We start from the raw sequence: 12,159 nt of genomic DNA, 5'->3' as shown, positions 1-12,159 counted from the left end.
GAATGTTTGTAATGATTGTGTAGGAGTTACATGTGGTAGCTATTTATGTGAAGTAAATATTCTAAAAAGAAAGCAAAGAGGGAGGGGAAAGTTCATCAAATTTGTGATTGACGTTAATTCTGGAGAGGAGAGGATCTCTCCTTTATCTGAAATGTTTTGTTTCTTTTATTTGCTACTTAAAACATTTATTTGATGAGGAAAAAAATGACAGTTTAAACATTTGTTCAGATACATAGAAGCTTGCTATCTTGTTGCTTGTACTTTCTTTGTCAGGAGAAGTTGCTCCAGTTCAGAGACAAAGGCAAAGGCAGGCCCTGCTAACAGTTTACATTCTTCCCCATAGAGTCTACATGACGGTCTTAACATACATTGAGGGCGACATGAACTAAGTACTAACAGTTGGAATACTCTTTAGGGAGCTTTGACATAATCGTTATCTTACTGATCCTTACAGCATTACTGTGAGATAGAGCTTAAGGTTAGGGAATTTGGGCATAAGTAAATATGATATGCTTATTAAGTGGTCAAGAAAGGTCTGGAACCCAAATCTGTCTATTTACAGAGCTCTTCTTCACTATTTTATACTGGTTACTAGTTTAGGCTGACCATTGCCCCATTATCTATCTGAGTATACATTCAGTAAATCTGTTTTCTCTCCTATAAAGCCATAACTAATGCTTAACAGAGTTGATTATGGGGATTTTGTACAGTCCATAAATGTACGTATTCCTGAAAACTTGCCAGTAAAGTGAAATTCTGCATGCCCTTATTTTCATACCGACTTCCCAGGTATATAAGTTTATGTTACCTTCTGTGTCAGATGGACCCCTAACATTTTGTGCACATCAGGAGAGCCTGTGCTCCCCCCACCCCCGCGCCCCGCAGGCCGCGCCGTTAGTCTTCCTCGCAGACAGCAGTCAGAGGGCAGAGCAGCTGAGTGAGGGAGCAGCGGGGCCCTGGGGAGGCCCTCGTATAGGACTCTGGCTCACACTGGCTGGTTCTCCACACACGTGCCTTTCTTAAAAAGCATCATGAAGTCATTTATTCTGACCAGAACACACTTTAGAATTTTATTATGGAAAGATATTTTAAAATCTCTGTACATTTAGAAACTTAGCAAAAAAAAAAAAAAAAAAAACCCTGATAACAAGATTCAAAGAACTGAATGATATTAAAATAATAATGTGTGAAACTTGTGGGAATGGAGTACAAGTTTTCTTTGTATAATACCCTTTTTTTTTAAAAAAATAAACTTATTTATTTTAGTTGGGGGCTAATTACTTTACAGTATTGTAGTGTTTTTTTGCCATACATTGACATGAATCAGCCATGGGTTTACATGTGTTCCCCATCCTGAACCCCCCTCCCACCTCCCTCCCCATCCCATCCCTCTGGGTCATCCCACTGCCCCAGCCCTGAGCATTTGTCTCACGCATCGAACATGGAATGGTGTTCTGTTTCACATATGATAATATACATGTTTCAATGCTATTCTCTCACAACGTCCCACCCTCACCTTCTTCCTCAGAGTCCATGAGACTGTTCTATGCATCTATGTCTCTTATTCTGTCTCGCATATAGGGTTATCGTTACCATCTTTCAAATTCCATATATATGCATTAGTATACTGTATTGGTGTTTTTCTTTCTGGCTTACTTCACTCTGTATAATGGGCTCCAGTTTCATCCATCTCAATAGAACCGATTCAAATGTATTTTTTTTTTAATGGCTGAGTAATATTCCATTGTGTATATGTACCACAGCTTCCTTATCAATTCGTCTGCTGATGGACATCTAGGTTGCTTCCATGTCCTGGCTATTGTAAACAGTGCTGCGATGAACGTTGGGGTACACGCGTCTCTTTCAATTCTGGTTTCATTGGTGTGTATGCCCAGCAGTGGGATTGCTGGGTCATATGGCAGTTCTGTTCCCAGTTTTTTAAGGAATCTCCACACTGTTCTCCATAGTGGCTGTACTAGTTTGCATTCCCACCAAGGGTAAGAGGGTTCCCTTTTCTCCACACCCTCTCCAGCATTTATTGCTTGTAGACTTTTGGATGGCAGCCATTCTGACTGGTGTGAAATGGTACCTCATTGTGGTTTTGATTTGCATTTCTCTAATAATGAGTGATGTTGAGCATCTTTTCTGTATAATATCCTTTTAATAGAACTCTTTCCTTCTCTTCTCAATCAAGTTTTGTGAATTGTGACGGCCACAAACTCTGTGCAGTTACATCTCTTGTATCTTAGGTCTGAGTTGGGTCTTCGCTCCACCTCCAACGAAATTACTGAACATAAAGAATTCCCTGATTTGTACATTCCATGACAGCAAAATCAGCATGTTAAGATGCCATAAAATGAGAACTGCCTGTATTGGCTTGGGATTTCTTAAGTGTAAATTTAACCATTTTTATAATTTTTTTTTTAACTACAGGGTGTGAAGTTACCCCAGATGTGAATATTTCAGGCCAAAAATTTAACATTAAACTCCTCATTCCGGTTGCAGAGGGCATGAATGAAATCTGGCTTCGTTGTGACAATGTAAGTTTTCTGATTAAAAATAAACCTCAGTTTGGCAGATGTCCCTGGTGGGTCCAGTGGTTAAGACTCTGAGCCCCCAATGCAGGGGTCATGGGTTCAATCCCTGGTCAGGGAACTAAGATTCCTTATGCACAGTACAGCCAAAAAAAAAAAGTAAACCTCGGTTTTCTTTGCTTTCTTAGTGAGTTGACCATTCATTCTTATATTTTATACTCAAAGGATCTATCATGTGATAGATTCCAAACCTCAGTATTTCTTTTCACAGGAAAAACAGTATGCACACTGGATGGCAGCCTGCAGATTGGCCTCCAAAGGCAAGACCATGGCAGACAGTTCTTACAACTTAGAAGTTCAAAATATTCTTTCCTTTCTGAAGATGCAGCATTTAAATCCAGATCCTCAGTTAATACCAGAGCAGATCACAACTGATATAAATCCTGAATGTCTGGTGTCCCCTCGCTATCTAAAAAAGTACAAGAACAAGCAGGTAAACGGTTTTCTACATATACTTTAGTTTCCCCTCTAAACACAACTTTTTAGTCTTAATTCGTAGTCTTAATTTCATATCAGGTGGTTAAAATACAAGGAAAAAATAGCTTTCAGTCAGTTTAAATTGGTCATTTAAGAAAAGCCTTATTATTTTAATATGATGGATAATGAGGTAGAATAGTTGGTAACATATTTATTCTAAACCACCTGAGGAAATCACTCTGCTAACAGGATATTCTTTTCAGGGAATTGAATATGGTCTTACTGCTTTGTGTTCCATAGTTCATTGCCATTTTATTCCTTAAATAAAGTAAGTCTGATACAGAGCACAGCCAGCATTTCCCAGCCAAATCTCTGGTGACTCTTCTTGCTGTCGAAATGAACCTTTGCAGCTTTGGAAATAAACTTTACATGGTTTATAGTCCACGTTTAACATTGTCTTTTCTTAACATTAACAGTCAAAACCTAAGCCAGATTTGCATAATGTGACAACATTTGGTAAATTTTCATTGAAATTCACTGCTTTTGTTCCCTCTGTTTAGAATTCCTTTTCTGGAAATGACTACCGTAAAAGGATTGCTAATAGAAAAATGGTTCTTTGGTCCAACACGAAATGTTCTTTGCCAGGGAAGTTTCACTTGGGATAGCCCCCAGTGTTCTCGATACCCAGCATCATGCCATAAAAGGGAAAAGCCTCCAATTTAGGAAGGGGGTGAAGAAGAACTTTGAAATAAATACTTCATTTTTATCTAGTTTCATTTTTATTTTTGTTAAGGAGTAATTTTAAAACATTACGGGAAAGGCCCAATGATATACCCAGAACACTTGTTAATTCTTAACTTTAAATACAGTGTTTATCATATGGGTCTGAAATCCCTTAGCTGGAAATGTTCAAAAGTTTTAATCACCAAGTATTTATCTTTTAAGTTGCAGAAGTTGTGTAAGCTACATGGAAATTGTTTATCCCATAGTCATATGATGTGGGAGTAGTGAGGAATGGAGGAAATGCCCTTGGAGTTGTGTGGAATGTAGATTGTAAGTTAACAAGGGAAAGTGAATCAAGTACTAATTTCAGTTTTTAATTCTTAGGTTAATTCATTTTAAAGTTATTTATAAAGAGACTTGTTTCTAAAAGTGGATTCATTTGCCTTCAAAGTCAATGAATAGTTTCAAATCTTAGCACTTTTACCATTCACTATCAGGTATTAGGAATAAAAGATCTTAAACTATAATTGTGAAGATTGCCAGATGTTAGTTTAGCTATCAGACAGGTACTGAATTGTTTTCCCAAAAGCTTTTAAAATGATAGTTTTAGCTGTAAAAAGATAAATTTTCTATTGGTGAGTTCTTGACTACAAATCAACTGAAGATTCTCTTGAGGACAAAGAATGTGTGGCCGTCCTACACTGGCAGGATGGTGGTATGTGTGTGGTCTGAGCTTAAGGAGCTTGTTACAATCTATTTTAATTCCCCAAGACTATCTATTAAACTTGCTATGGATATTTTTTTACATAACTATGACTCCCAAACTGGATTTTTACATTTTAGAGGAAAGAATTGTTCTTCATTTTATCCATGTTAATCCAAATTGAAATGAACTGATATATTTGTAGCCACCACTCCTAGTGTAGTGTATGGCATATTTTTATTTTCCCTTCCAGGAAAAAGGATGCAAAAAAAAGATGGTAATTGAGGGGTTTGCTTTTCTTCTGTAAATAAAGAAACAGTATGGTCACTGCACTTATTTAATGCCTTCAACTTTTTTCTGAAAAGCTGTGCATGGATCATATTATTTGACTCAATATAAGACAAGATTAAAGGCTTTTGAATATTAATTTTTTATCTTGCTACTAAAATAATTAGCTTTACCCTAATCGGTAAGAACTGGTACATGAAGGGGAAAAGGTTATCTGCGTTTTACATTTTCTCCCTACAAATTTCTACCCTTAATTTTAGTAACACTTAACAATCTAAAATAATGTGGAGTGTTTCTCGGTATTCTAAATGGAAAGTAATCGCTGCTTTCTCATTTTCATTTTCATGCTTGCATTTACTTTGCTTGGTTTCCACCTAAAGTAATTTTTTTGCATGGTTTTTGGCTGGAATTTTGGTTTGCAGGTTACCGCAACTTTTTCTTTGCTTCATTGCGATTTTTTCTGATTGCCTTTTTTTTCTTTCTGCTTCCTTTTTCTTTTCCTCGCATTGCCATCTACAGCCAGGCTATATAAGAGATCTGGTAAGTTCTCCATATTTAAAAAAAAAAGAAAGAATTAAAAATATTTACAGCCCTAGATACAATCTCCCCTCATGAAATAATTTCCCTCTACTCTTTGAGCAAATAGGCATCCCAAAGTGAGTAAATTTAAAAACTAACCTTTCTAATTACTCCTTTAGGAAAATTTTAAAATCATTGCAGTGATTTCTAGTGCTAGAAGCCTGTATGCCAGGTACTCATTCTGATCAGATATCTTGGTACTGAACTTAAAACCCATCATGTATATGAGGAGTAGAATTTGTGCTATCATATGTGTGTGTGCTTGAATAAGTCTCAACAGTTAATACATAACATAGTAGTTAATACCTACTAGTACTTACTGCTTATTGACATATGGAACTAAAATTAAGAAAAACTATATATTGAAGTTTAGTTTGGAAAGTCATTATTTTACTAAAATTCCCAAATGTAGCTTCAGATATTTTCTAATTTCATCTCTTACAGTACATAATTTTGGGGCATGGGGCACATAATTCAATGTTTTAATCTTTTTTTGTCTTGATTCCACCATGAAAAAATAATATCTAATAGTAAATATGATGTTTACTCATGTTTAGATAACAGCAAGAATCTTGGAGGCCCATCAGAATGTAGCTCAGATGAGTTTAATTGAAGCCAAGATGAGGTTTATTCAAGCTTGGCAATCATTACCAGAATTCGGCATCACACACTTTATTGCAAGGTCAGTGGTTCGACTAAGCACCGATATGTAAACCTCAATCTCTGCCTTCTTACTTAATCAACTTCATGTAATTAGAAATTATACATTTAAAGCTACCTGCTGAGACCCATTAACCTATTACACAGTAAAATTTAAAGAATGTTGGAGTGTATTTTCTATGCTTATAATTTTTCATCAAAAATTTAAAGTGATTTCATTTTTCTTTTTACTCAGGGAAGAATAACACTTTAAGAGTTAAAAAGTACATATCTTCAAGAAAAACAGACCGACATGTCCCTCTACCACCCCTGTTTTAAAACATTTATATTTATGTTTTTAAATCTATAGGTTCCAAGGGGGCAAAAAAGAAGAACTTATTGGAATTGCATACAATAGACTGATTAGGATGGACGCCAGCACAGGCGATGCAATTAAAACCTGGCGTTTCAGTAACATGAAACAGTGGAATGTAAACTGGGAAATAAAAATGGTAAGCTGTAACCATGCTGCTTGAACACACACACACAGTCAATCTGCTAAAAATGAATTAATTAAGAAGAAAAGGCCCTATAAATGTTTAAGATTCTTTGTGCCGTTTCCTCTTAAAGTATAAAACATGCTTGGTTGTTCATTTCCTACTTAAACTTGCCTGTTTTATAAGTAGCCCAGATACTTCTAAGAGCATAATATGTTACAATATTGCCTAATCTTTAAGGTTGTCTTTCTATAAGGAATAAACCCTTTCCACTCACAAATAGCAGCTACTCTTTAGTGAATGCCTACTTTGTGCCAAGCATGATACTAAATGTTTTACATTTGTACCCTATTTCTAAACGTTACCCCAGCCCTGCAAGGTAGATGGATTATCCCCACTGTACAAATGAAGGCCATCGTTGTCCATGACCACACACTGAGAATTAGGATTCAAACTGGGATACTTGGGGGTCTAAAGCCTGGCATGCCATGCTACCCCTAGCCTTGGAGTACATGACTCTCACTTAAACAGAATATTTCCCTAATAAGTCCTTTGTGTTAGGGTCATTGGATTTGTTGTACTGATTTCAATTACTTCATAGACTCTTGTATTTCTGAAATATTCAAACATGAAACCTAAAGGTTAAATAGCTAAACACAGGAAATAGGTTTTCTCCCAAGGCTTGAAGGGAGACACTCATTAATTGAATCACCAGAGACCATTTGGGAACTTAATGACCTAAGCCCCTTGCATTCAGCCTTCCTTTTCAAAACAAAAAACTAAAAAGGAGGAGGGGAGGGGCTAGTAAACTTCTACTTATGCTTTTGGACTTGAAGGCATTATTAGTTTAGGATTAAAAAAAAAATTTGAGGACCAGCAAGTATTTTGTGATCAGGACAGACCTTAAGTATAGTGGCCTCACTTGGACCCAGCCATCTGGACTTCTGCAGGGACTGACGGTTCTCTGTCTTTGTTCTAGGTCACTGTAGAGTTTGCAGATGAAGTACGGTTGTCCTTCATTTGCACTGAAGTAGATTGCAAAGTGGTTCATGAATTCATTGGTGGCTACATATTTCTCTCAACACGTGCAAAAGACCAAAATGAGAGTTTAGATGAAGAGATGTTCTACAAACTTACCAGTGGTTGGGTGTGAACAGAAACGCTGTGTAATGAAACTCCATGGCCATAACAGTTATTTAACTTTAAAAGCTGTTGTTTGTTATATGCTGCTTAATAAAGTAAGCTTGAAATTCATTATTTTATCATGAAAACTTTTTTGCCTTACCAGACCAGTTAATATGTGCACTAACAAGCACGACTATTAATCTGCTATCATGATACAATGTTATGGACTTGAATATGGCACATGTTCCTTAGAGCCAGGAATTGAAACTGAAGTAGTGGGTAAGTTAGGAACAAAACATCACTGATTCAAGCTAGCCAAACTGTAAGAAACTCAAGCCATCTACTTTAAAGCTATCCAGGGCTTAAACTATATGAAGTCTATTTATCATGTTTAATGCATGTGTTTTAATATATGTTTAATTTGACCTCATAATTTTTCAAATATCCTACTTTTGGTAGCAATCTGTCATCCGTCCCACCCCTAACCCCAAAATAAATCAGGCCTATGAAAGGTGCCTGGTATTTAATAATGTCATTGTTTGATCTTGAAGGAAAATGCTGTTAGTCGTTACGCCTGGTTTGTTTTTGTCCTTGAATAAGCATGTATGTATATTGTCTTGTGTTTTTATTTTTACACCATATTGTATTACAACACTTTTAGTATTCACCAGCATATTCACTGTCTGCCTAAAATATGCAACTTTTGCATTACAGTATGAAGTAAAGGTCTATGAAGTATGCATTTTGTGTAACTAATGTACAAACACAAATTTTATAAAATTGTACAGTTTTTTAAAAATCTACTCACAACTAGCAAATGGCTTAGGTGTAGCATCTTTGCATTAATTAAATGCTCTTTAAAATATAATTAATGTGCAGTTTTAATATCTGCTAAATTAAGGATGACTTCATTATAGTCATGATTTGCCACAACGTCCTTAACTCTAATGCCTGGACTGGCAATGTTCTAGTCTGTTGCGCTGTTACATCCTGCATTGGTGCTAGTCAGAAAATTCCTAGCTCACATAGCCCAAAAGGGTGCCAGGGAGGGGTAGATTACCAGTATTGTTCAATAATCCATGGTTTAAAAACTGTATAAATGCATTTTATTTTAAATAAAAGCAAAATCTTTTATTTAATGTTTCTTTTGTACTTCTTGTTTTTACTGTTTACATGACATTAACTGTGTAGACATGAACTTCCGCTTTTGTAAATGCTGTACCTGCAGCTTGTGAGAACAGTGTGCTTAGTATTCTGCAGTGTCACCAGACAGGCCTACTTAATCTCTAAGATGCAGTCTTCCACTTCAGTTGAAACCCCTCATTTTTCCTACTACTTAAGGATGAACTGTAAAATATTTATGTTAGAAATGTAGCTATAAATAGAAATATGACAGATGAACTGACACTGCTGGCTTGAGCAGAACTGATTTTAAACAGCAAAATGACTCAGTTTAAGAAAACACATGTTTTAATGAATTTACTCTGTATTGTTACTGCTAACACATCATCACTCAGACTCAAAACTTCAGTTCTGGACTTTCTCCTTTACCCCTTGCAATTAATAATAAGGCCAAACCCTGGTGATATTTCGCTCATGCAGCCCAGTGTCTTTCTTCTGTCACTGCTCTCACCGTCCCCTGAGTTCAGAGCTTTGGCCTATGTCACATTCTCCATGGCTTTTCTTTGTACTCTAAGGCCAGGTCATAACAAGGCCTTGCTCAAAAATTTAAGAGCTCCTTCGCATTTAAAAAAAAAAAATGTAATAATATGTTCCCGTTCCTCATCTTAAGTACAGGTCATCAACTTACACAGTCACTTGCTAAAAGCCCCAAAATATATTTAGTCTATGGCACACACCCGTGTCCTTGCTGGTCCCCTGGCCTCCCCACAAGGGAAAATAGCCTCTGTGCTGATTGTTCTGCCTCTGGTGGCCCTTCTGCCCTCCCAGGGATTTTGAGATCAGTTTAGCCCCAACACAGCACCAGACTGTATTTCAGCTCTAGTAACTCTTGTTGCTCACAGCATAAACGCTAATGGTCCCCAGTCAAACGCTCAGAGGTCTTCTGTGGCCTGTTCCCCAGCTCAAACTGGGTGACTCCAGACACACTGCACTCACCCATCTCCATTCATTCCCCAAACCTTCTAGTCTCCACCTGTTCACATCTGAGCTTTCTAGCATTTTAGAAATTTTAGAAAGAGGTCGAATATTCTTTGATCCACAAATACTTCCAAGTTGCCTTGTAGCCAAACATTTTCTCCTACTCCTCTGAACTGCCACTGAATTTGGTCCCTTTTGGAACTTAAGAGCAGTCATCCTTATTAGGATTGAGTATACCCTATTGCCCCTAATAAATTATTACTTAAATTATTCTTTGAGGGCTGGATCTGAGTGTCATGGTTTCTACCTAGAATTCATTAACATATATTTGTTTACTGAATATAGTGATGGTTATTTTGGAAATCAAGGGGTTGTTACAACTTGGAACTTTTCAGCCTCGGCATAGTTTAATATGGAGGAAACAAACCCTTTTTGGATACTGTCTGCACTAAGAGGCATGCAAAGTGATTTCACATACATTCTCTCTTCTAAAAGGGTTAGTCACACAGTTGTGTCCGACTCGTTGCAACCCCATGGACTGTAGCCTTCCAGGCTCATCTGTCCATGGAATTCTCCAGGCAAGAATACTGGAGTGGGTTGCCATGACCTCTGCCAGGGGATCTACCTGACCCAGGGATAGAACCTAGGTCTCTTGGATTGCAAGCAGATTCTTCACCATCTGAGCCACCAGGAAAGCCCTGTCTTTTTTTAAAGATTCATGCAACTCCACCTCATTTTATAGATGAAGCTCAGTGAGGCCAAGTAACCTGTTTGAAGTCACATAGCTATAACTGACAAATGCCAAGGCAGAGCTAGAAGTGGAACCCTGATTTCCATCTCCCTATCCAGTGGTACTTAGTGAATCCTGGGGAGCCCTATTGATGGTGGTCTCTACAGAGATGACACCAGTCAACGAAAAGAACACCGGCAGGGCCTCCAGAAACAGCTTCTGGTTTCTGCTCCGTAACTCATTTTCAGGTAGACATGAAGGCACGGAGGGCAAGAGACGAAGCTCTCTTGCAACTCATTCTCTTAACAACAGCAGTTTAAAGACCAGCTGGAAGCCCCTGATGCAGTTGGTCACTAATTTTCGCTTGCTACAAATTATTTTGTACACCTCAAACTTCAAAAGCCAAGGACTTAGAGACATGGACTTTTTTTTCCCTAGGCATTACTGAAGGATAATCGACAAAACTGTAAGATATTTACAGTGTACACTGTGGTGATTTGATCTACATCTAGAAGGATGTAGATGATACACTGTACACACCACCACCTGGCTAATTAACACACACCCTCAGAGACATGAACTTTGTGGAAGGAAAGCCACTTGGCAGTTCTTGGCCAGCGTAGAGATAGTGCTTATTTCATTTTGTATTCCATAGTTTTGTTCTTTTTTATGTTAAAAGTCTTATTGAGGTGCTTTTAATCATTTATCAGTTAGTGATGTAGTGGGATCAGGCCAATCTGGATTCCTGGCCTTTAATTTATCTGGGAGATAACTGTACATAAAATGTTTCAAGTACACAACAATTTACCTATATCAAATGTAGTAGTTTCCCAGTAAAATATTAGGGTTTTTTTTAAACTCAAAACTTCTTTGATACTCTGGAAGGCATCCTTATCTTATAATTTTCTTAATTGTTTCTACCCCCTATAATTGTTTGACAAGGGCTGCTACTGTGTTTAGACCATCAATCAAAACATGGTAACATACTCACTGCTCTGATAATTCAGAAAATAAGAACAGAACTTTCTGAGATCCATCCCTTTGTGACAGTATTATCACTGATATTTCTTGAATGCCTCTCCTCCACCCATGACCTTGCACAGCTGCCGCCTATCGTCTATGTTCTGCTTTATTTTAAAAATGCAGATGCTGGTTCCAAATAATCCCGCCACCCCCTCTCCCAAAATGTTTTAGTGGCTACTGTAGCTGTTCCCTCTTTTAGTGGCTATAAAGTTGCAAAGGAAAGGAAGGGATGAACTGACTTGCTAAGTGGGGTGTGTAGGCCTAATAGACACGTACAATAATAAGTGAATTCAATTCTTACTCTGCTGATAAAGTTCCTGTCATCTCCACACAGAACTGCCCAGGAAGAAGTTGTTTACTAAAAGCTCTGTGCTCTTCAGCAAATTAACTGTGTCTTTATCTGATTGAACTGCTTTGGCCTGGCAGGTCAAGAATCGGGGAGGGAGGTGGCAGAGAGTGACAGGAAATGGGAAATTGTCAATCTGGGTAAGAGGAATGAATCTCTCCCAGTGGATGGCAGAGCCACCCAGAACAGGAAACAGGGTAGCAAAAAAGCCTTATCTGGTGACCTGATTTTCCCATTGTGCTGATTCCTCTCTTGCTTTCTCTGCTTTATTTAATAAACAATACTAAGTTTCCCAGGCTGAATGTGTACATTAAAATTCTCTATTTATTCTCTTAATAAACAGTTATCAGCACACACACACACACTCACCTAGTTGAGTTTCTCTTTTGATGTCT

General features: G+C 37.6%; 1 protein-coding gene across 34 annotated transcripts in view; it reads left to right on the top strand.

Moving 5' to 3' along the window:
- The window catches only part of FERMT2 (FERM domain containing kindlin 2), a 73,455-nt gene extending 64,751 nt beyond the window's left edge, over nt 1-8,704 (top strand). For 4 of the 34 annotated variants that reach the window (XM_081511590.1, XM_081511589.1, XM_081511587.1 and 1 more), the window contains 5 exons: nt 2,434-2,540; nt 2,806-3,027; nt 5,862-5,986; nt 6,314-6,455; nt 7,420-8,704. In XM_081511590.1, coding sequence (XP_081367716.1) covers nt 2,434-2,540; nt 2,806-3,027; nt 5,862-5,986; nt 6,314-6,455; nt 7,420-7,593 — 770 coding nt within the window. In that variant the 3' untranslated portion in view covers nt 7,594-8,704. Of the gene's footprint in view, nt 1-2,433; nt 2,541-2,805; nt 3,080-4,690; nt 4,726-5,244; nt 5,266-5,835; nt 5,991-6,313; nt 6,456-7,419 lie in introns of all 34 variants that reach the window. The other 30 variants (XM_081511586.1, XM_081511583.1, XR_014059965.1 and 27 more) reach the window with 23 other exon arrangements.
- The last annotated feature ends 3,455 nt before the right edge of the window (nt 8,705-12,159 follow it).

The sequence above is a fragment of the Giraffa tippelskirchi genome, chromosome 7 (genome assembly GCF_054371585.1).
Source record: "Giraffa tippelskirchi isolate mGirTip1 chromosome 7, T2T-mGirTip1v1.2.pri, whole genome shotgun sequence".
Classification (NCBI taxonomy): domain Eukaryota; kingdom Metazoa; phylum Chordata; class Mammalia; order Artiodactyla; family Giraffidae; genus Giraffa; species Giraffa tippelskirchi.
Note: the sequence above shows the minus strand (reverse complement) of the source record. Positions and strands in the feature narration are given on the sequence as shown.